The 25,154-nt window shown below is 45.8% G+C and overlaps 1 protein-coding gene across 1 annotated transcript in view; it reads left to right on the top strand.

Moving 5' to 3' along the window:
* Positions 1 to 231: 231 nt before the first annotated feature.
* Positions 232 to 25,154, top strand: part of LOC126298303 (uncharacterized) — a 36,710-nt gene continuing 11,787 nt past the window's right edge. Inside the window, exons 1-2 of the mRNA XM_049989600.1 lie at positions 232 to 463; positions 14,054 to 14,265. Of these exons, the coding sequence (XP_049845557.1) occupies positions 232 to 463; positions 14,054 to 14,265 (444 nt within the window). The remainder of the gene's footprint in view (positions 464 to 14,053; positions 14,266 to 25,154) is intronic.

Below are 25,154 nucleotides of genomic sequence, written 5' to 3'. Positions count from 1 at the left end.
AAAGATAAGATAAGAGAGATTAGGGCTCGTACAGAGGCATATAGGCAGTTATGTTTCCCTTGTTCTGTTTGGGAGTGGAACAGGGAGAGAAGATGCTAGTTGTGGTGCGAGGTACCCTCCGCAACGCACCGTATGGTGGATTGCAGAGTATGCATGTAGATGTAGATCGTTTCCATTTTGCTTTGGAAGAGAAGCGAAGCTGAGGCTGAGGTGCGGGGCAGGACGCTGGCGATGGTGCGGCAGCCGTCGCGCGCGGGCGACGTGGACGCGCTGGTGCAGCCGCTGACGCCGCCGGCGTGGCTGTGCTGCGGGCTGCTGCTGGCGGCGCTCGTGGCGGGGCTGCGCGCCACCACCTGGGCGCACCGCCGCTTCGTCCAGCCCGTCTGCCCGCCGCAGCGCCAGCAGCTCGAGGACTCCTGGAGCGACTCCCTGCTGCTCGTCATCGGGGCCATCAGCGAGCAAGGTCATACCACACAAATTTTAACTTTTTTTGTCTAAAAGTAAGAAATACAGAGAAACATGTGGCAACCAACGACTTTGGTGCAGTGTAACACTGGTTCCCGAAATTAATTGCTGTCGGGCTCGGCTAGCATTTGGATAGTGACCGCTTGGGTATGCGGATCGCTGTTGACAATAGGGGTGCACTCAACCTGTAATGGTACCACCGACCACCTTAAACGGCTGTCAATACCAACATTATACATTATTGGCTATTAAAATTGCTACACCAAGAAGAAATGCAGCTGATAAACGGGTATTCATTGGACAAATATATTATACTACAACTTACATCTCATTACATTTTCACGCAATTTGGGTGCATAGATCCTGAGAAATCAGTACCGAGAACAACCACCTCTGACCGCAATACGCCTGGGCATTGAGTCAAACAGAGCTTGCATGGCGTGTACAGGTACAGTTGCTCATGCAGCTTCAACACGATACCACAGTTCATTAAGACTAGTGACTGGCGTATTGTGACGAGCCAGTTGCTCGGCCACCATTGACCAGACGTTTTCAGTTGGTGTGAGATCTGGAGAATGTGCTGGCCAAGTCAGCAGTCGAACATTTCCTGTATCCAGAAAGGCCCGTACAGGACCTGCAACATGCGGTCGTGCATTATCCTGCTGAAATGTAGGTTTTCGCAAGGATCGAATGAAGGGTAGTGCCACTGGTCGTAACACATCTGAAATGTAACGTCCACTGTTCAAAGTGCTGTCAACCCGAACAGGAGGTAACCGTGCAGCCACGTCTCGATCATTGAGTCAACAGGTTGGGACGTTTGCAAGACAACAACCATCTGCACGAACAGTTCGACGTCGTTTGCAGCAGCATGGACTATCAGCTCGGAGACCGTGGCTGCGGTTACCCTTGACGTTGCATCACAGACAGGAGCGCCTGCGATGGTGTACTTGACGACGAACCTGTGTGCACGAATGGCAGAACGTCATTTTTTCGGATGAATCCAGGTTCTGTTTTCAGCATCATGATGGTCGCATCCGTGTTTGGCGACATCGTGGTGAATGTACATTGGAAGCGTTTTTCGTCGTATCACTCGGCGTGATGGTATGGTGTGCCATTGGTAACACGTCTCGGTCACCTCTTGTTCGCATTGACGGCACTTTGAACAATGGACGTTATATTACAGATGTGTTACGACCCGTGGCTCTACCCTTCATTTGATCCCTGCGAAACCCTACATTTCAGCAGGATAATGCACGACCGAATGTTGCAGGTCCTGTACGGGCCTCTCTGGATACAGAAAATATTCTACCACTGGCCTGGCCAGCAAATTCTCCAGATCTCTATCCAATTGAAAACGTCTGGTCAATGGTGGCCGAGCAGCTGGCTCGTCACAATACTACAGTCACTACTCTTGATGGGCTGTGGTATCATGTTGAAGCTGCATGGCAGCTGTACCTGTACACGCCATCCAAGCTCTGTTTGACTGAATGCGAAGGCCTATCAAGGCCGTTATTACGGCGAGAGGTGGTTGTTCTGGGTAGTGATTTCTCAGGATCTATGCACCCAAATTGCGTGAGAATGTAATCACATGTCTTCTTCCTGTCGTGTAGCACGTTATCTTCTTGGTGTAGAAATTGTAATGGCCAGTAGTTTATAGTTAAATATTCACATGCAGTGACATTTGGACTGCTGAAGTTTTTAATATATACCATACGATCACGCTCGTCGTAAAGTGAGTGGGAGGACCATTCGTCATACACACGCGAGACAGATTATTGGGTGGACAAAATAAAACTTGCCCAGAATCCTACTTAAGATGTGTGATTCAACTTACATTATCTGCATCCGAGAAAGATAATGTTGGGTTATATATCTTAATGTGCATGAAATACTTTCTCAATACATTTTGCCGCCCTGCACTATTGTGTAAAGGCCTCTTCTAGACGTCTCCACGCGTTATATTTATCAGATATACGCATCCATGTCACTTACACGTTTTTCGCTGACATAGATATAATACATATTATATACATGAATTGGAAATGTCTGACTAAACAGACACCAATTGTGGTGAAGCAGCTTGGATATATGTATGATTAACTGGGGTGAAAGAAATGGAAAGGAAACGGGATGGGAAAGAGGTAGGAAGGCAATGCCACACAGGAAATTGCAGAAAATGCGACGGCGAGGGTTGAAAATTTGTACGGACATAGCCTCAGACCTCGATGCTCTGCCTCGCATGGTTGCATTAACCGCGTCGGTCATCCGAACAGGCTCTTCGTCAGACTCGTCCGCAGCTCGTGGTTTCGTGGTCGCGTTCTCGCTTCCCGAGCACGGGGTCCCGGGTACGATTCCCCGGGGGGGTCAGGGATTTTCACCTGCCTCGAGATGACTGGGTGTTTGTTTTGTCTTCATCATTTCATCATCATTCATGAAAGTGGCGAGATTGGGCTGAACAAAGGTTGGGAATTTGTATGGGCGCTGATAACCGCGCAGTTGAGTGCCCCACAAACCAAACATCATCGTCAGATCGTCAGGCTCAAATTCCCAACATCCTGCTCGCCGCGTCGCAACGACCCCCGCCCATTAACCCCCCCCCCCCCCCCCCCCCCCCCCAGCACTCACAGATTTCTGATTACTGTGGAAGTTAGAACGTTGGTTGTGCCCTACAAAAAAATGGTTCAAATGGATCTGAGCACTATGGGACATACCAGCTGTAGTCATCAGTCCCCTAGAACTTAGAACTACTTAAACCTAACTAACCTAAGGACATCATACACATCCATGGCCGAGGCAGGCTTCGATCCTGCGACCGTAGCAGTCGCACGGTTCCGGACTGTGCGCCTAGAACCGCGAGAACACCGCGGCCGGCTTGTGCCCTACAAAACAGGCACCAATTGCGATGAGGGAGCTGGGACATGTACACGACTAACTGGGATGAAAAGAATGGAAAGGAAACGGGATGGGCAAGAGATAAGTTGGAAATGAAAACTTCCAGCCAGACGGAGCATTGAGGCAATGTAACGGCGAGAGTTAAAAATTTGTGCCGAATCGGTACTTAAAGCCGTATGCTCGTCTCCTTTAGAACAGTTGCATTAGCCTCCTCAGCTATCCTGATAAGCTCCCTGTCAGACCAGAATTCCCAATTCGTGTCTCAACTACCCACCGCCCATTCGCTCTTCGTCTCGGTCTTTTTTTATCTCTGGAAATCCAGGAAAGATATTCCTTTACCGATGTACGAACCATCTGCCATACATACGTATGGCAGATATGTGATACATATCACATTCACCTTCATTTCATTTTCATTAAAGTCATAATTATGTTTTCTGCTTTAGTCTGTTCTCCGATTCATTTGTTCGCCTTTCTGCCCCTCTTAGTACCTCCCAGATGTTTCCGAGATGTTGTGCTCATGAATCCTGGTGTTGGTGCTAGTTCTCCTCCCCAAAATCATATTTATATTGCAGTGCAGCACATTTTCCCAACGGTGATTGACTTGGTAGAGATCTTGGTTGAAGGACTCCGGCTTTTGGCTGTTCAAGAAACGTTCCACCTTGAAACCCACCTCATCCTCATTCTGCAAATACCTGTAAGCTAATGGTCCGTTTATCCGAGGAAAGAGGAAGCAGTCTCTGGTGACATGTCAGGGAAATATGTAACTTTTTTAACTTTGTGTTCTGCCATATGGTAAGTCTTGTCATGGAGGGGGGGGGGGGGGGGGGGGGAGCCTCGTCAGAGAGATCCACCGCATGAGCGTCTAGGGAAGTGATTCCAGTGGTGGTTTCCCGTTGCCTTCCACTGATTATCATGAAATGATAATGAGGACAACACAACACCCAGTCCCTGAGTGGAGAAAATCTCCGGCCCAGCCGGGAATCGAACCCGGGCCCCTTGGCGTGACACACCGCCGCGCTCACCTCTCAGTTATCGGGGCGGACGGAATATGAGGGATGAGGCAAAATTTGAAACTCCTGAAGAAGCGATATGTGTGCAAAATGAGCTGAAATGTTCCCGTAGCGTAAAAACACCCTCTTGGATAGGTCCCCGCTATGTTTCATCTTGTCAGCCCCCCTTAACCTTCTCAGGAGGTATCAATAGAATGCTCATGTGACGATTTGTCCCTTACGAGCATACTCTGTTAGAACCACACCACGGGTGTCACAAAAGACACTCGACTTCAGCTTCGCCGATGATGGATACGTCTTAGCCTTTTTCGGCGGTGATGAATCACCATATTTCTGCTGCTTCGTTTGCTCTTTTCTTTCGGGGTCACAGTGACACACCCAACGCTCGTCCTTGGTAAGCATGTTGCTAAAGCAATCAGGAAATTTTTCGTTCTTGATTTTTTCTCTCTTCTGTTTGGTATGTTTGTTTTACGTAATTTTGGTATTAGTACAAGAGATTTTCGAGCCAATTTTCAAACTTTCTCTATTAAACTGTAGCACTCGTTGATGAAATTTATCTGTGCAATAACAACCAACAGAATATCATCAACAGTATGAAAGTAATTCCTAATGTTTGAATCTAGAGTATGTTCAAGTCTTCTGCTACAAATACATGTGATAGATGCAGGTCGATAAGTCTGTGGATCAGTTCTACTATCTCTTTTTATAGATGGATATGCTCTGTGCTCTTTTCCAGTCACGGAGATAATATCTCTGCTATAAGGAATTGAAAGTTAATAGGAGGAGGATAGCGTAGAGCGACAGTCCAGGTAAAATTCTTTTCAGATAATCGTTTAAAAATATTTTTGGGAATACACTTTAAGGATGCCGTTTGAGAGTGAAGTAAGTCAATTAACTTTCTTTCTTATAACTCGACAGCAAGCTGTTAATCGGACAGATAAGAAACGTCTCGTCCATTGGTAAAATCTTCGTGGTTTAAGAACTCTTGAAGTCGGCTGAAAAAGAATAGCAACAACAAGTTGTGTAACATTATTTTGAAAGACTGTCTACTGAAGATGCATGGAATAAAAGAAAATCTTTATGTCGTAATTAACTGCAGTGCCCGGCATAATTCGTGATGTTTAATATCTGTCACGTAAAGTGAGTGCCTCGTTGATATTCATAGCCGCATAGGAAACTGCAATAGATTCAAATCGAAAGGCATATTGAAATCATTGGGTATCAACGGAATGTCAGTAATGAATACTTTTCTCCTGCGGCGTACCCCTTGACGATGGTGGCCTCTTTTTTGTTTAGCAATAGGTACTTCACGGCCAGCCTTGTTCCGTTGTATATGTCACAACGGCAACTGATTAATAAATAAGAGCTTAGAACCATGTTTCTCTCAAATTCTCGAGCTTTCGCTCGTCCAGCGATCTAATACCATCTGATGGTACTGTCTCCAAGACGGGTATTCTCGCAGTCATTTATTCTCGCAGTCAGTTTATCTCGATACATTTCTTCACTTAAAACTTCCGGGCTGATAGGCCTGATGGAGGGAACCATCATGGAAAAATCAATAATATTTTGGTTCCCTCCAGTTACAAAAATCCTCCAGAAAGATCCGACTATGAAGATTTTAAGAATGACCAAGCGTCTTCATTCGCCTTCGACGATAAAAAGCTGCTTTGAAAAACAGAAGCCTACCCACCTAGACTTTATGGCTTACCCAAAGTGCATAAACCTGAGATTCCGTTGAGGCCAATTGTCAGCGCTATAGGCGGACCAACACATGATTTTGCTAGACACCTTGCCTCATTGCTGCAACCTTATGTTGGTAGTACGGACAGTCATATTAAAAATTCATCTCATTTCATTGACAAGTTAAAGGAAACGAGCGGATGATATCCTCGTCAGTTTTGACGTTGTGTCGTTATTTACCATGATTCCAGTAAATGAAGCTATCTTATGCATAGCGGATATTTTTCCTACCGATATTGTGGCATTATTCCGACACTGCCTCACCACAACCTACTTTCAAAACAATAATAACTTTTATGAACAGATTGAGGGAGTGGCTATGGGCAGTCCTCTTAGTCCTGCTGTGGCTAACTTATTTATGGAGACTTTTGAACAACGGGCGTTGCAGACTGCCAGTAAGAGACCACTCAGATGGTATCGCTATATCGATGACAAGTTCGTAGTATGGACACACGGAGCAGAGGAGTTGGATGCCTTCCTGGTACATTTAAACAGCATTAGTCCGAAAATCCAATTTACTATGGAGACGGAAAGGAATGGGCATTTGAATTTCCTGGATGTGCCTGTGATTAAACGACAGGACGGAACGTTGGGCCATAAGGTGTATAGAAAGGCCACACATACTGATCGTTATCTACATAAAGATTCAAACCACCACCCTAGACAAAAAAAGAGAAAAGAGGTGTAATGAAAACCTTGGTAGACAGGGCGTACAAAATTTGTGAGCCTGTTTATTTAAAAGATGAGATTGAACATCTACGGTCAACTTTCGTGAATAATAGCTATTCTAGCGAGGATATAGATCGAGCACTTAGCTCTAGGCAGAGAATCAGGAGCAACGACGAACAACTGTCGCCCAAGGGCACAGTTTTTCTTCCGTTCATTAGTAAGGTCACAGATCGCATTGGGAAAGTTTTAAGCAAGTATGGGGTGGAAACTATTTTCCGACCCACCAGCAAAATAAAAGAATATTTAAGATCGGTAAAAGACGCACGACACCCTTTGGCTACACCGGGGGTATATAAAATTCCTTGTTGTTGTGGACAGGTTTATATCGGTACCACAAAGGGAAGTGTGAACACCCGTCTTTTTTAACATAAGAGGAATTGCCGACTGGGTCACACGGATAAATCGACCGTAGCGGAACATGTTTACCAGGAAGGTGATCATGAAATAAAATTCAGCGAGACGAGCGTCATATCAAAAACCTCGCATTATTATGCACGCTCGTATAGAGAGGCTATCGAGATTGATAAACACCGTAATAATTTTAACAGGAAAGACGAAGGTGTTAAACTGGATAAAATTTGGATGTCAGTGTTGCACCGCAAGCGTGACGATCGATTACTTTCAATCGAGAATGTTGGCGTTACCAGAGACAATCTCATAGCCGACGCCACGTGATCGACAGTGGCGCCCTTTGTACTGCCTATATAATCACCGCTTCCTCAAGTTGTCTTCGCAGTTCGCCGCTGTACCTCCGAGGATGTTTCCCGCAGTCGGAGACGAAACGCCAGGGGAGAGTTTTATACTTCGACCACGGCCTATCAGAACGGAAGTTTTAAGTGAAGACAATACCGGCCGTGAAAGCTTACATTGAACGATACATTTCGTTTGTTAGGCATTTAATTTTTTTATTAATTTTCCTCATTGTTTCATCTGATTCTAGAAATTTGAAATAAATTGGCCAAGAACTTTGAAGTCAACCGGTCGAGATGTCTAGTAACAATGTTTGAGCCCATGTCCGCCCAAATGTTCTTTAGGGGTTTTTGTAGAAATTTGAAAAAAAACGGCCAAGAATTTTTAGATATTTGTTAACAACCTTACCCCTTTATAAGCTGTATTACATAGGTCTACATATATTTTCAAGTCGGATTATGTAGACACTGATCATCCTCTTCGTTGGTTGGTTGATTTGGGGGAGGGGACCAAACAGCGATGTCATCGGTCCCATCGGATTGGGGAAACATGGGGAACGTAGTCCGCCGTGCCCTTTCAAATGAACTATCCCGGAATTTGCCTGAAGCGAGAGAATCATGGAAAACCTAAATCAGAATGCCCAGACGCGGGTTTGAACCTTCGTCCTCCCGAATGCGAGTCCACTGTGCTAACCACTGCGCCACCTCGCTCGTCATCCTCTTTTCGTGAGGGTAAAGTGTGCAACATTTCATCAAGATCGGAATAAAACTGTAGATTTGTATGAATTACTAACAAACAAATGGAATTTCCTGTTCATATAATGTAGATAGATATAGAGCTAGATATGTAAAACCTGCATCGGGATGAGAGCTTGGTTACCGTCTTTTATCCACTTAAAACAACAAAATAGAAGGTCATTATGAGTTATTTTCGAGTATATGTAACATGCTTTGTTCATAGATTTGTAGCTGTAGACACTGATTTGTTTCAGTGCTCCATTCTACAGTTGGAAAAGTAATTTATGTAATGGCACCACGAAAATCCTGCTCATAAACATAGGTAAAGTAAGAAAATCACAGGAAAACAGTTCTAGGGTGTGGGAAAGTAGCGCTTCTTCGACGACTAGTATCGGATTAACTGTGTGAAATGACAGAGACTATGATCCAATGAGTCGTTGACACCTATAATACGCTCACGAACAATTGAGTTAGAAATGGCTTTTGTGCTGAAGAGAGAGCAAAACTGTCGTTTCGAGGAATGGAATCGTTTGGCGCGTCAGGTGACTGGGACATCATTGGACCTTGCACTTGCCGTCAGGGTGACGAAAGAGCAGAAGATGGCAGGACACTAGATAACAGTGCATTTGATTGCTCTCATATCGTTGGTCCATAAGGGATGGGACGTTACATTTACTAGATTGCTTAGGCTTTGGGTGTTTCACGTTGTTTCAAGGGAGTATGACGATTTATCAGAGAGAAGTAGGGTGCTACAGGCATCTGTGTTGATGTCCGTAATTTAATTTCTCGTGAGTGTCATTTTCTCGTGAAGGTCATGAGTATGGCTGGTAGTTTCTGTGTGATAGTCCATAATGGCAGTTATAATTTCTAATGACCCGACATTTCGTCTCCTGTAGCTCGAGATATCAGAGGAGCGAGAGATAAAGTCACAAAACGTCATCGCTTTGCGATGGACGAAGTAACGAAGATTTGAGTTTAATGTCCTGTCGACGACGAAGTCATTAGAGATAAAATACAAGCTCGGATTGAGGAAAGACAGGGAAAATTATCGGAAATGTCCTTTCCAACCATCCCGACATTTCCCTTACGCGGTTTAGGAAAACCAAAGATTCCCTAAATCCGAATGGCTGGTCAGGAATTTGTATCGCTATCCTCCTGAATGCGAAACCATTCTTCATGAAATTGCTTCTGAAAAACGGAAGTTTCGAAAACTATGTGCTCTCTGGCCACCACAAACTCTAACAAAGCAATACAAGAAATAGGGCCTGGGCTGTGCACTTTACTTTTGACACGTTATAGCATAGATCGTGTTGATGCTCTAAGCAAGACTTGGCCAAGAATGAGACTTGAGTGGTACACGGGACCCCTCGATCGACAGAATAATCAATGGAACGGAGACACACAATGCCACCAGTATATACTAAAGCAAAGCAAATCTACAACTCGAAAAGTCACGTGCACAATCTTTTAGGATCATCACAGCGTTCTACTAATGAATTTTGTACTGCGAGATGAAGCAATCAATGCAAATGTTTACATTGAGGCGCTTATAAGCCACGTCGCGCAGTACAGAATAAGCGCCACGGAAAGCTCACAAACTTTACTGTTTTCATTTATGACAGTGCGCGATATCACTCTGCGAGCAACACGGAATAACTCTTATAGAAGTTTGGCTAGAGCCAGTTTGATCACCCTCCTTGACTTCACCACTTGTTACTTGCATCTATTTTTCATCTGAAAACGTTTCTTAGAGGTCAAATGTTCAACAACGATGACGAGCTCAAAAAACACGTTACCACATGATTGGAAACACAGGAGGTAACGTTTTATGTGAAAGGAAGACAAAAAATTGTGCCACACTATGACAAATGCCTACAAAATGGTGGGATCTGTATAGAAGGATATTTTAAGGTGTCCGCTTAATACTGCTTCTTTAAACTTTTTTGAGTAGGTTTTCGTGAGATAACTGAGGTCTATCTTCAAGTGTCTGTCAGTTCAGATTGTCAGCATTTCCATAACGCTCTCCTGACAGTGAAAGAAACCAGCAACCATTTGTGCTGCCCTTATTTCTATATGTTCAGTATTCACTATTATTCTTACTTGGTGCAGACATGGGTTCCACGCATTTGAGCAATATTCTATACTACTGCAAAGCACTGTGCAAAAAATGGCTCCAAGCACTATGGGACTTAACATCAGAGATCATCAGTCCCCTAGACTTAGAACTACTTAAACCTAACTAACCTAAGGACATCACGCACATCCATTCCCGAGGCAAGATTCGAACCTGCGACCGCAGCAGCATCGCAGTTCCGGACTGAAGCGCCTAGAACCGCTGCCATTAATAAAGAGCATTCCAAGAGGTATTTTCCAACAGGATAACGCTCGCCCACACACCAGTGGTGTAACCCAACATGCTCTGCAGGATGTCGACACGTAGCCTTGGTTTGTTCTATCACCAGACCTGTCTCCAGTCGAGAACATATGGTAATCAGAGGACGACAACACCAGCGTCATCCACAAACAGCATTAAGATTGTCTAAGTGCTATAGGCATCACACGAATTTACATCAGGCACCTGTACAGCACAATGCATGCAATTTGCATGCTCGCCTTCATCATTCTGGCGGCTACACCGGCTTTTTATGTAACAGCATTTCACATTTGCATTGCTTATCTCGCGCCTACATTAACCTGTGATCTTGCAATGTTAATCACTTAAATACGTTACTTAAACAAACGTGTTCCCGAAAGTACATTGGAAATGAAGTCCCATGCTTCTTGACAGAGCGTAGGTGAATGATGCGGGAAACTCACACCGCCGTACTAGGCAAGGTCCTAAGGGAGGTGGTTTGCCGTTGCCTTCCTCCGACCGTAATGGGGATGAATGATGATGAAGATGACATAACACCCAGTCATCTCGGGGCAGGTGAAGATCCCTGACCTCTCCGGGAATCGAACCCGGAACCCCGTCCTAACGTGAGACCACGAGCTGCGGACCGAAAGTACATTACATTAATTATTTTTTGATGTTGCAATTTTTTCCGTCATTGCAAATTTATGGCACAGTCTGACTAAAAGAAGGGATCAGCTGGTTTATTCATTTATTTATACGTGTCTAGAACATAACATATTAAATATAATTTATCATACATAGCATATCATACATATATATTAAAAGTATTACGGAAAAATGTGCATATTTTATCATTGGCGATAATCAGATTGTCCATGGACACCGGCTCCGACAGTTTGCTGCAGTTGAGTACGTGCTGATGGTCTTGGGGTCCACCACACTCACATAGTTCATCCTCTGAGATGTATCCCCATTTATTCATGTTCTCCTTGCACCGAGATACTCCAGTTCTCAGTCTATTGAGTACTTTCCATGTCGTGTATGGGAGACGATGACCTGTAGCAAGTTCTTCCTTGGAGTTGTCCCAATATTTCTCTGATGTGAACTACGCCAGAGTTGTATCCTGTGGTCTGCAGGTGATGTCTGGATTGGTTGCGTTGTCCGGAGAAAACTTATTCTCGACTTGAGTCTTGGTGTTTGATGTTCGCATCCAAACAGGGGGTGTCTCTGATCCGTCTCCTGCTTCTTTCTTTCCACTTCAGCTGCTGTTCTCCTTCGGATGTCTGGAGGTGCTACGCCCATGAGGTGGTAGATTTTGTCAACAGGGGTTGGCTGCAAGCAGCCGGTTACAATTCGTCCTGTTTCATTTAGGGCGATATTTACCTGTTTGGCATGGCTGGAGTTCTGCCATACAGGTGCTGCATATTCAGCAGCGGAGAAGCGCAAAGCGAGGGCAGATGTGCGGAGGACCTGAGTGTGTGCTTCCCAGTTGTTGTCGGTCAATTTCCTAATAATGTTGTTCTTTGTACTGACTTTCATTTTTGTGTTTGCACAGTGGTCCTTGAAGGTGAGGGACCAGTCCAACTTCACTCCGAGGTACTTTGGGGTGTCACAGTGGGTCAGCTGTTGACCTGTCCAGGTTATTCTCAGTTTCCTCCGTGCCTCTCTGTTCCGTAAGTGGAATGCACACACGTGTCTTGGAGGGGTTTGGCTTCAGGTAGTTGCTATTAAAATTCCATTAAAATTGCTACACCAAGAAGAAATGCAGATGATAAACGGGTATTCATTGGACAAATATATTATACTAGAACTGGCATGTGGTTACATTTTCATGCAGTTTGGGTGCATAGGTCCTGAGAAATCAGTACCCAGAACAACCACCTCTGGCCATAATAACGGCCTTGATACGCCTGGGCATTGAGTCAAACAGAACTTGGATGGCGTGTACAGGTACAGCTGCCCATGCAGCTTCAAGACGATACCACAGTTCATCAAGAGTAGTGACTGGCGTATTGTGACGAGTCAGTTGCTCGGCCACCATTGACCAGACGTTTTCAATCGGTGAGAGATCTGGAGAATGTGCTGGCCAGGGCAGCAGTAGAAAATTTTCAGTATCCAGAAAGGTCCGTACAGGACCTGCAACATGCGGTCGTGCATTATCCTGCTGAAATGTAGGGTTTCGCAGGGATCGAATGAAGGGCGGAGCCACGGGTCGTAACACATCTGAAATGTAACGTCCACTGTTCAAAGTGCCGTCAATGCGAACAAGAGGTGACCGAGAGGTGTAACCAATGGCACCCCATAGCATTACGCCGGGTGATACTCCAGTATGGCGATGACGAATACACGCTTCCAATGTGCGTTCACCCCGATGTCGCCAAACACGAATGTGACCATCATGATGCTGTAAACAGTACGTGGATTCATCCGAAAAAATGACGTTCTGCCATTCGTGCACCCAGGTTCGTCGTTGAGTATAACTTCGCAGGCACTCCTGTCTGTGATGCAGAGTCAAGGTTAACTGCAGCCACGGTCTCCGTGCTGATAGTCCATGCAGCTGCAAACGTCGTCAGACTGTTCGTGCAGATGGTCTTGCAAATTTCCCCATCTGTTGATTCAGGGATCGAGACGTGGGTGCACGATCTGTTACAGCCATGCGGATAAGATGGCTGTCATCTCGACTGCTAGTGATACGAGGCCGTTGGGATCTTGCACGGCGTTCCGTATTACCCTCCTGAACCCACCGGTTCCATATTCTGCTAACAGTCATTGGATCTCGGCCAACGCGAGCAGCAACGTCGCGATACGATAAACCGCAATCGCGATATGTTACAATCCGACCTTTATCAAAGTCGGAAACGTGATGGTACGCATTTCTCCTCCTTACACGAGGCATCACAACAACGTTTACCAGGCAACGCCGGTCAACTGCTGTTTGTGTATGAGAAATCGGTTGGAAACTTTCCTCATGTCAGCACGTTGTAGGTGTCGCCACCGGCGCCAACCTTGTGTGAATGGTCTGAAAAGCTAATTATTTGCATATCAGAGCATCTTCTTCCTGTCGGTTAAATTTCGCGTCTCTAGCACGTCATCTTCGTGGTGTAGCAATTTGAATGGCCTGTAGTGTAGTTAGATAATGCCTCAAGACTTTTTGTGAGTTTTTCTTCCACCTCCTCGGAAGTTCTACCTTGCGCGGTAATTGCTGGCAGTACTCATCCTGAGGCATCTATGAATACTCAATTTGGTAATGGGAGGAAGTGGATGGGAAAGGGGGGGGGGGGAGGGCGGAGACTGTAGAGCGAAACCAAGGATCGAATTCAGCGTGCAGATTGAAACGGATGTAGGTTGTAGTAGTTATGCCCGGATGAAGAGCCCTGCACGGGAGAGACTAGCGTGGAGAGTTGCGCGAGACTGAGCTAGACGTGCGGCAGGGACGGCGAACGACTCGTCGCAGCCGTCGTGGCGGCTCGTGGTGCTGCTCACGTTCATGCTGTCGCTGCTGATGAACACGTACTACTCGGCCAGCATGACGGTGACGCTGCTGCTGCCGCCGCCCGTCGTCTACCGCTCGCTGGCCGACATGGTGCGCGGGGACGTGCGCCTCGCCCTGCACAACACGCCGGACATGCTGCAGCTGCTCCAGGTATCTAGCGTCGGCCAGCCGCGTTAACCGACTGCCCAAACGAGTTCCTACATAGCTGCAACAGCGATCAACCTGGGCTCCTGTCGAAACGAGTACAGTAAATGGTTCAAATGGCTCTGAGCACTATGGGACTAAACTGCTGTGCTCATCAGTCCCCTAGAACTTAGAACTACACTCAGTCGCAAAAGTATTCAGACAGCACGTAACGGCGCATAATTTTGCAGCTTGTAGCATTAAAAAATACAGAAATTGCACTTTGTAATGTATTTGGGACTCTGGGTACGATGTCGCAACGTGAAACACGCGTCAAATACGAAGAATTGTTGTTGTACATGTGTCTGTTACGTAACAGCCAGCCGCGGTGGTCTCGCGGTTCTAGGCGCACAGTCCGGAACCGTGCGACTGCTACGGTCGCAGGTTCGAATCCTGCCTCGGGCATGGATGTGTGTGATGTCCTTAGGTTAGTTAGGTTTAAGTAGTTCTAAGTTCTATGGGACTAATGACCACAGCAGTTGAGTCCCATAGTGCTCAGAGCCATTTTTTTTGTTACGTAACATTTCCTGAAAGCGGCATGGGAAGGTGCAACAAAAGTATTCGGACAAAGGCGGACAACGTGAGAGAATAGTTCATTCCGAGGCGCACAGAGGGTGAAGCGACTGCAGTGTGTCCGACATTTCCGAGAGACGATAGCGATGATTAGTAAACACGTATCGCGAGCCTGTGCAGGTCGACGATGGGCCGCAGAGGGAAGTGTTCGTTCTTTCTTTTTTTTTTTTTTGCCCTATGGGACTCAACATCTGTGGTCATCATTCCCCTAGAACTTTGAACTACTTAAACCTAACTAACCTAAGGACATCACACACATCCACGCCCGAGGCAGGATTCGAACCTGCGATCGTAGCAGTCCCGTGGTTCCGGTCTGAGCGCCTGAACCGCTAGACCACCGCGGCCGGCGGGAAGTGTTCTACGTTCGAGTAAAGGCAACTTGTCGTTTATCATCACGCGAAGGGGAAAACCTGCACAGAAATTGCCGCAATAGTGAACATGAAGAAAAGTACAGTTCACGACATTATTAAACGGTTCGAGAAAGAAGACCGATTGGAATTCCGTTGCAGTACAGAACGGCCACGGACATTTTGACAGAGAGATGAAAGTGTGATTGTGCGAAAGATACAACAGAATCCGAAAATATCTGCCACACGAATTGCAAGTGAGGTGGAGGGAGACCTTGGTATACACGTTCATCCTGAAACCGTGCGGAGAGTACTACGACGATCGCAGTACCATGGTTGAGTGGCACGGTGAAAGCCATTCATAATTGCAGTGAACCAGAAGAAACGAATGCAGTTTGCGAGGGAATACCCCGTATACGATCAGGCTTGGTGGAATCGGGTGATATTTTGCGACGAATGTAAATTTACATTATGGCAAAGCGACGGAAAGGCAATCGTGTGGCGAAAGACCAATGAAGAGCTGAATCTCAGGAACCTCAGACCAACAGTAAAGTTTGGAGGTGGGAGCATAATGATGTGAGGATGCATGTCCGGCAATGGTGTGGGTGATTTAGTGTTCATTGATGATACGATGAACAAGGAAGCGTATTTGAATATACTGCGAGGACATTTGAAGCAGAGTACACGACATCTTGGTATTGCGAACAACTTTCATTTTTATCAGGATAATGATCCCAAGCATACCGTGCATATTGTACAAATGTGGTTGCTCCTCAATTGCCCGAAAGTATTGCACCCTCCTCCCCAATCACCAGACCTTAACCCAATCGAACATTTGTGGGATAAATTGAAACGGATCCTCCGCGTGGACAACATTTATACGAAGGAGACCTTGAAAGAGAAACTGCGCCAAGAATGGGCAAATATAGGCCCAGATTTCACGAAAAAACTCGTGAAAAGTATGCCCAGTAGATTGGAAGAGGTATTGAACATGAAAGGTGGACACTCAAGATATTGACATTTTCGTCGTACAACTTATGAACATTTATTGGACAGTGTCCGAATACTTTTGTATCAGCAGGGTGTGCAGGTTGTTTCATTTTTGTTGTTAATTTTTCTGTTATTTATGTTTTGGAAACGAAATAATACAATCATTCTTTTGTAATTAATATTGTTACCCATATTTATTACTAATAAATATGTTTGGGTTCCATAGTCAGTGTATCTCGAGTACTCATTGTGAAACTTCCCACTGTCCGAATACTTTTGCGACTGAGTGTATATAAACCTAACTAACCTAAGGACATCACACGCACCCATGCCCGAGGCAGGATTCGAACCTGCGACCGTAGCAGCAGCGCGGCTCCGGACTGGACCGCCTAGAACCGCACGGCCACCGCGAGTACAGTAACTTCCTGTGTTGTTACCTGCTCTCCACGCATATTTTAGGTACAAATATGGGGAAACATTCACGGTTTGGTTTCATTAATAAACTTCAGTACCATCTGGTATGATGCAGATGCGGAAATACCGGAATGAAAATTTAAACTGAAATCGATACTGAGTTCAATTTGTAATTTCTGCAACAGGTAAACAATAGTGCCTCCTTCTTTCTTTGTGACGAACTTATATGCATCAGGAAATGGGCATAAAGCAGATGACAAAGATAACCAGGACAATTTCTTAACATACTGACGTCGTGATCAGGCGATTACCAGATTAGAAGTTATTGTCTAGCATGGAACAACAAAGTTTTATTTTGAAATAGCAGCGCGGGATTAGCCGAGCGCTCTGAAGCGCTGCAGTCATGGACTGTGTGGCTGGTCCCTGCGGAGGTTCGAGTCCTCCCTCGGGCATTGGTGTGTGTGTGTTTGTCCTTAGGATAATTTAGGTTAAGTAGTGTGTAATCTTAGGGACTGATGACCTTAGTAGTTAAGTCCCATAAGATTTCACACACATTTGAACATTTTTTTATTTTGAAATGATAATTAAATCAAGACCCTAAGCTGTCGACGGGCGTTGAAAAATGGCTCTGAGCACTATGGGACTTAACATTTTAGGTCATCAGTCCCCTAGAACTTAGAACTACTTAAACCTAACTAATCTAAGGACATCACACACATCCATGCCCGAGGCAGGATTCGAACCTGCGACCGTAGCAGTCCCGCGATTCCGGACTGAAGCGCCCAGAACCGCACGGCCACCGCGGCCGGGACGGGCGTTGATATACATCAACGGGAACAGTTGTAAATGGCCGGTTAGCCATGTCGGACATGTCCCCATATTGCGGACATGTCCGAAAGAACAGGTACCATCTTCATATAGTTAAGGCTAACCGGCCATTGACCTTCTTCTGTGCTGGATGCATTGCCCGAACTCTTACGGGACTCGGTAGGATTGTCCGCTGCGAGTAATGAGTGTAATGGGCAGGGGCGCTACGAATGTAGTGAGTGGACATTAAGTTGAGAATGTGGGTCTCACGGGGAGCGTGCACGCTATAAATCCCTGCAGTCGCCCTATCCTCTGTGCCCTCGGTGGCTCAGATGGACAGCCGGCACGGTAGCTCAGCGTGTTCGGTCAGAGGACTAGCTGCCCTCTGTAATAAAAAAAACTGAGTTAATCAATCAACAACGAACTTAAACGAATGTCTTACGACGTCCGCCTCGAGCAGATGCAACGAACTAAAGAGAACAAAATGGAATGCCGGCACGGTAACTCAGCGTGTTCGGGCAAAGGGTTAGGTGACCTTTGTAATAAAAAAACTGAGTTAATGGATCAATGACGAACTGAAACGGGTGTCTTGCGACGTCCGCCCCGAGCAGATACAACGAACAAACACGAACAAAATGAGATTAAAAAAAAAAAGATGGATAGAGCGTCTGCCATGTAAGCAGGACATCCCGGGTTCAAGTCCCGGTCGGGGCGCACATTCTCAACTGTCCCCGTTGATGTATATCAACGCCTGTCGAATACTTAGGGTCTTGATTTAATTATCATTTCATTCTAAGAGAGCTGCATAAAACGTCTTTTGGCTGGTTTGGCACTGCGTTTACAACACGGCAAACACCGTGTCCCCTGTTATACGGGACTACCGAGAAAGAGCTAAGGAAGGAACGTACAACAGATGGATTAGGGTTTAATATCCCTTCCAGAGTGATGTCATTAGGGACGGAGCACAAGTCCGCGTTGTGTAAAGGATGGGGAAGGAAATCGACCGTGCCCTTTCAAAAGAACCATCCCTGTACTTGCCTGGGGCAGTGTAGGGAAATCACGGAAAACCGAAATCTGGATGACCGGACAAGGATTTCAACCAGCGTCCCCCTGAATGCGAGTCCAATATGCTAACCTCTGCGCCATCTCGCTCGACGCTAATTGCGACTATTTCTTTCAACAATATCGATGCTGCAACGTAACTTCCATAACAACACTATGCGAATGACACTGGCGACAGAATGAAAAATACCGCGTTTCAATTTAATCTTCACTTTTCTTTCTTAATGTACGTGGTGCATACAGCGTTTCCCGAAATATCACCGACGTTAAGCACATTTGGGTGTGACCACTACTTCGAAGGATGAACGTCCGGATGCGCCGTGTGCTGTTGACAATTTTCCCCTTGAAACTTCCTGGCAGATTAAAACTTTGTGCCGGACCGAGACTCGAACTTGGGACCTTTCCCTTTCGCGGACAAGTGCTCTATCGACTGAGCTACCCAAGCACGACTCACGCCCCATCCTCACAGCTTTAATTCCGCCAGTACCTCGTCTCCTACCTTCCAAACTTCACAGAAGGTCTCCTACGAACCTTGCAGTACTAGCACTCCTGGAAGAAAGGAGATTGCGAAGATATGACTTAGCCACAGCTTGGGGGATGTTTCTAAAATGAAATTTTCCCCTTGTCTTTCCGACAGAGGTGCAGGAAGAGTGGTAATTTGAAGTCCTGTCTCACCAGTCAAAAAAATGTTAAAATGTGTGTGAGATCTTATGGGACTTAACTGCTAAGGTCATCAGTCCCTAAGCTTACACACTACTTAACCTAAATTATCCTAAGGACAAACACACACACCCATGCCCGCGGGAGGACTCGAACCTCCGCCGGGACCAGCCGCACTGTCTATGACTGCAGCGCCTTAGACAGTCACCAGTCTTCGTGCCATCTCCAGTATTAATTTCGCAATGTCTCTTGAAGTGAGGGCATGCGACACTGTTGATGGTGATTCGCCCGCTGGATGGGGACATTAAACTTGGTGGGGCCCCTTCGTGCTCTTCGAAAGTAGTAGGCTATGTGTCGGCACCAGGTTTCACCCTCTCCATTCTCTCATTATCTCCAACACGAACAGGGCACTATACTACACACAAACCATTGGTCGCCTACACTTGACAGGGACACTTCACATACAGCTCTAAACATTCATGGTGGTGTCTGATTGTTCTATATCGTGTCTCCCTACCACTTTCGCGCAACGACGCTCTGAGCGTGTTTTTTAGGGAATTAACTAGTTTGAACCTGGGACCTGTTGTTGGTAAGGAGACGCCAGACCACACATGACATGTAGAATTCAGAAGAGTTCAGTGTGACTAGCGATGATATAACCAAATACTAAATGATCTCAGCGTCAGCTCCACTGCACTCTCTGTAAAAGAATCTTAATACTAACTAAATTTAGTGGAAAGGGTTAAAGGCTTTCCTATTTTTAGTTAGGTGGTAAAATAACGTCGAAAAAGCAGTTAAGTTTACCATTGATAATTTTATTCTACTCACAAAACATCTCTTATAAATTGCAATATAGATAAAGGAAATGTTTCAATACAGGATGGAAAAACCAACTGCGTTCAACAAAAATGTGAACGAATATTCCCTGATTGGTTTTCCCAAGTTCTACAATGGATCGAAGGATGACCTATGCCATATCACATCCATAATCTATGTTTAAATTAAGTTTCACAAAAGAGAAAACTCTCAAAATGGTCTACAGTGAACCTCAATTATCTTTAATTACTAATCTAACCTGTCGTAAATTACAGTGGCTGATGTGGCTTCTCAATAACTATAAAAATAGAAAAATCATCGCGTTTCAGATCTTAACTTCAAGTGGCAAATGTGAACACCATGAGTTTTAATTAACGATCGACACTAGTATTACGCAAAAAAGGGGTGTAACAGATGAGTCTTCTGCAGTTCTGAGTGAAGCCTTATGCGCTCAAAAATGCGGCATCGCGTGCGTTCATTACCTTGTCGGTGTTTAGGCAGCGTCAGGGCGACAGCGGCCGGCGCACCAGCCATCCAGCTCGCCGTCTCGGAACTAACTCTCCTCTAACTTCTCCTTACTACAATTTACCGAAGTTGGTTTAAAAAAAAACTATCTGGCTATGTTTTCATCTGACCAGTCAGGGTCTCAATGTTAACCTTAAGCTCCGCCTACAAAAATTCTGTCTATCCAATGAGAAACGTTATACTTTTCGTGGTGGGGCAATGTTTTTTAAAGTTTGGAACGTAACAGAGACGCTAAAAAGTCTCACGCTAAAACCTGCAGCTGGTGTGGTCCTTTTAGCGTTATCGTGAGATCTATACTGTTCTTCTGGAGGGCTCTATCTTTTAACATGGGCTGGAGGATTGTCCTAATGTAACAGACACGCGAAAAAGTCTCACGCTAAAACTTGTGGGTGGTAGTGGCCCTTTTTGTGTTATCGTAAGATCTATACTGCTTTTCTGGAGGGCTCTAGCTTTTAACATGGGCTGGGGGTTGTCCTTGACGTACCTGAGACGCGAAACAGTCTCACGCTAAAACGTGCGGGTGGTGAGCCCTAGTGGTTAGCTGGAGACGTGGGTGTCCGTCCCTTATCGCAGGGCCTTCTAGCTTAACACGGTTCTGCTCTCGGCTTCTGTCCTCGTTTCTCCCCTCGGAACTGCGTCTGCCTCACGGTGGGAAGGTACGACATGCATTTAGGCGTTCTTGTGATAGTCTGTGGTATTCCATTTGCTCACTCGTTACTCGTATTACTTTGGTTAATTTAATGTCACGATTTATTCCGAGCTATGTGACATACTACTGGATTTGCTTATCATGTCAGGGTTTTCATGGAAGGTGTTGGATTTGCCTGACAACTTACACAGCTCTCATCCTTCGAGAAGAAAAGTTGCCTGCGGACGCGGAGGACAGGAAAAGCTTTTCCAATTAAGCAGCTGGCCTGCCCTTTGGGGTCTCCCAGACATTCATGCCATACGACGTTACTCCACTGAATTGACGAAAGTCGTGGGACAGCGATATGCATATGTACAGATGGCGGTAGTATCGCGTATACAAAGTATAATAGGGTATGCATTAGCGGAGCTGTCATTTTTACTTGGGCGATTCAAATGAAAACGTTTCCGTCGTGATTATGGCCACACGACAGAAATTAACAGACTTTGAACGCGGAATGGTAGTAGGAGCTAGACGCCTGGGACATTCTATTTCGGAAATCGTTAGCAAATTCAATATTCCGAGATCCACAGTGTCACGAATTTCAGGCATTACCTCTCACCACGGACAACACAGTGGTCGATGGAGTTCACTTAACAACCGAGAGCAGCGTCATTTGCATACAGTTGTCAGTGCTAACAGACAAGCAATGCTATGTGAAATAACCTCAGAAATCAATGTGAGATGTACGACGAACGTATACGTTAGGGAAGTGCGGCGAAATCTGGCGCTAATGGTGTATGGCAGCACACGACCGACGCGAGTGCCTTTGTTAGCAGCACGACATCGCCTGCGGCGCCTCTCTTGGGCTCGTGAACATATCGGTTGGAAAACTGTGGTCTGGTCAGATGTCTCCCGATTACAGTTGGTAAGAGCTGATGGTAGGGTTCGAGTGTGGTGCATACCACACGAAGCCATGGACCCAAGTTATCAACAAGACGTTGTGCAAGCTGGTGATGGCTCCGTAATGGTGTTTGCTGTATTTAAATGAAATTGAATGAGTGGTTATGTTCGGCTACGTGGAGACCATTTACAGCCATTCGTGAACTTCATGTTCCCAAACAACAATGGAAGTTTTATGGATAACAGTGCGCCATGTCACCAGGCCACAGTTTTCCGCAATTGGTCTGAAGAACATTCTGGACAATTCGAGCGAATGATTTGGCCACCCAGATCACCCGACATGAATCCTATCGAACATCGAAACATCGAGAGGTCAGTTCGTGCACAACATCCTGCACCGGCAACACCTCCGCAATTATGGACGGCTATAGAGGCAGCAAAGGTCAATATTTCTGCAATGGACTTCGAACGACTTGTTGAGTCCATGCCACGTCGAGCTGCTGCACTACGCTGGGCAAAAGGAGGTCCGACACGATATTAGATGGTGTCCCATGACTTTTGTCAATTCAGTGTACATTTTAGGTTTTGACTTGCTCTAAAAGACAATTATTTCTACCTGATTACTCCCATAAGACTGAAACTACAATAGTGGATTTTTCAAATAAAGAATTTTTTACCGTCAAAGGAGACCACGATGTATTTTACGAAATTTTTCATGACTGTGAACACCAGTTACGAGAATTTATATTTTATGTGTTTCTTATCCTCTCCACATGCTCCACGATCACAAAAAAATAGATGCATCAGTCCCACTTTGTGGATGAGCAGGGCTTATCTGCCTGGCTTGGGGAAGACCTGGATCGTTCCCTGAGTTTTACCCAATAATTCGAGTGGTGAGATGAGGAACCTGAGTTGACTGACTAAAAATATGGACATGCCCATAGAAAACTTTCCAGAACACAAGGGGTGCGATATCCATTTTGTGGGGAACTTCAGTGAGAGGCTTCATGAAATTAACTTTGCTGTTGGCCCTGGTGTAAGGCACTGAAACTACTGCTTACAGATCGCTAAAGACTGCTTCTGTGTGCAGTAACAGCAAAAGGGAGGCATTGTTACCTTCACGCTCACTGGTCGGACATTCTGTCTGACTTCCTGTGCGCTACCAACAGACCGATCATCACCTGGTGATAACATGCTCTTAAGCACTCCTGTCACAGTCCACATGACAAAGCACCATTTGCCTCAGATCCATAACAACTACAATCTAGAGAAAATAATCTGGCATATTTTCATTATTAATAGGGGCATGGTACTGCACAGTTGAAAGACGTGGGCTGTTTCATAATTTTGTTTATATCATTTTATTTATAAGTGAATGTTTTTACCAAGGCTGTGAATCGAAGCGTGGTCTCCTGCTTACTAGGCAGGAGCGTTAGCAACTAAGCCACATCAGCACAATAGTTCACACAACTGCACGAATTACCATGGCACACCTCCCTCCTCGACCCAAATTCTCACTGTCGCCCAAGCCTACTTTAAATTCTCCCTTACACACGAACAAGATTGAAGAGGCTCTCCATGTTCTGGAATAACTCCTTAGCATCGAACGTAAATAGGGGATGCAGCCTGAAACCAAGTTGCAAGTACTTATACAAATGAAATTACACTATTTCAGAGACTTTACTGCTCTCATACAGGTACGACATTAGACCGTTGCTGGGACAGTGGCGGCTAGCGGCGGTCAGCCACCTTGTTTATGCAAGCTCAAATGGTTCAAATGGCTCTGAGCACTATGGGACTTAACATCTGTGGTCATCAGTCCCCTAGAACTTAGAACTACCCAAACCTAACTAACCTAAGGACATCACACACATCTATGCCCGAGGCAGGATTCGAACCTGCGACCGTAGCAGTCGCGCGGTTCCGGACTGAAGCACCTAGAACCGATCAGCCACGCGGTCGGTCGTGTTGAAGTGATGCTGCATATCATTGGTCTGCAATTTCACTTATTGGTACTGGCTTTTCTGGCACCAAAACGTAATGTTGGCAGCCAAGAGAGCCCATTCAATATCAACATGTTTTTATTCAGCATTGTTACCATAGAAGACGTGAATGTCTGTATCCAGGCGGTGTGTCGTCATTGAAGCAGCAGCATACTACCTCAGCATAAAATGCCAACACACACGTCCCTGGGGCAGTGCACATGCACACTGGCAGCGATATGTTACCACAATGGGATTGTAGTTTGTTGGTGAAATGGCCTTGCTAACGCAAGGATGGTGTCAGCCTAGCAGCCTGCGAGTTTATGCTGGACTGCAGGTATGCACTGATTGCATTAGAATAGTTGCAAGCACCAGCTGCAGGCCGCACTTTCCATCCAGTTAAGGCGCATGCAGGGAAGTCGGCAGTGAAATCCTTATGCTTCATGGTAAAATAATGCTGGCATAGCATTCTTAAATGCAGCAATCTGCTGTAGCAATTGGCTGCGGTTCTACATGACATGGCACAATGCTATGCTTCCACAGACACCTACAAGACAGGGAGCAGGCTCCTTTCACAACGTGGGCGGCCAGAGAGACTGAATGTCCCCTATTCAACCACTCACAAAATTTGTTCTTGTAGATCACATTCCCTCCGACGTTGTGACAGTCTCCACACCAGACAATGGTCCAATGTAGCGCCAGAAACTTCAGCCTCCCCAAGCAGTGCCATGAGCTACGTGAAGCCACTGGTCTGCGAGCCAGTAGTTGGACCTGATGGTGACAGGTCATCAGCTGGTGCTGCCGAGAGGCGGCCACTTCCAGGATGTCACTGTCTGACAGTCTGAGAGACTCCAAGGATCCTGGGTTCAGCACAGAGCATCTGCACACATGGCTGGCTGCTTGGCACTACCTGCAGTCCAGCATAAACTCGCAGGCTGCCAGGCTGACACCATCCTTGCGTTAGCAAGGCCATTTCACCAACAAACTACAATCCCATTGTGGTAACATATCGCTGCCAGTGTGCATGTGCACTGCCCCAGGGACGTGTGTGTTGGCATTTTATGCTGAGGTACTATGCTGCTGCTTCAATGACGACACACCGCCTGGATACAGACATTGACGTCTTCTATGGTAGCAATGCTGAATAAA

The sequence above is a fragment of the Schistocerca gregaria genome, chromosome X, assembly GCF_023897955.1.
Source record: "Schistocerca gregaria isolate iqSchGreg1 chromosome X, iqSchGreg1.2, whole genome shotgun sequence".
NCBI classification, from domain to species: domain Eukaryota; kingdom Metazoa; phylum Arthropoda; class Insecta; order Orthoptera; family Acrididae; genus Schistocerca; species Schistocerca gregaria.
The sequence above is the reverse complement of the archived record's forward strand: the minus strand, read 5'-3'. Positions and strand labels throughout refer to the sequence as shown.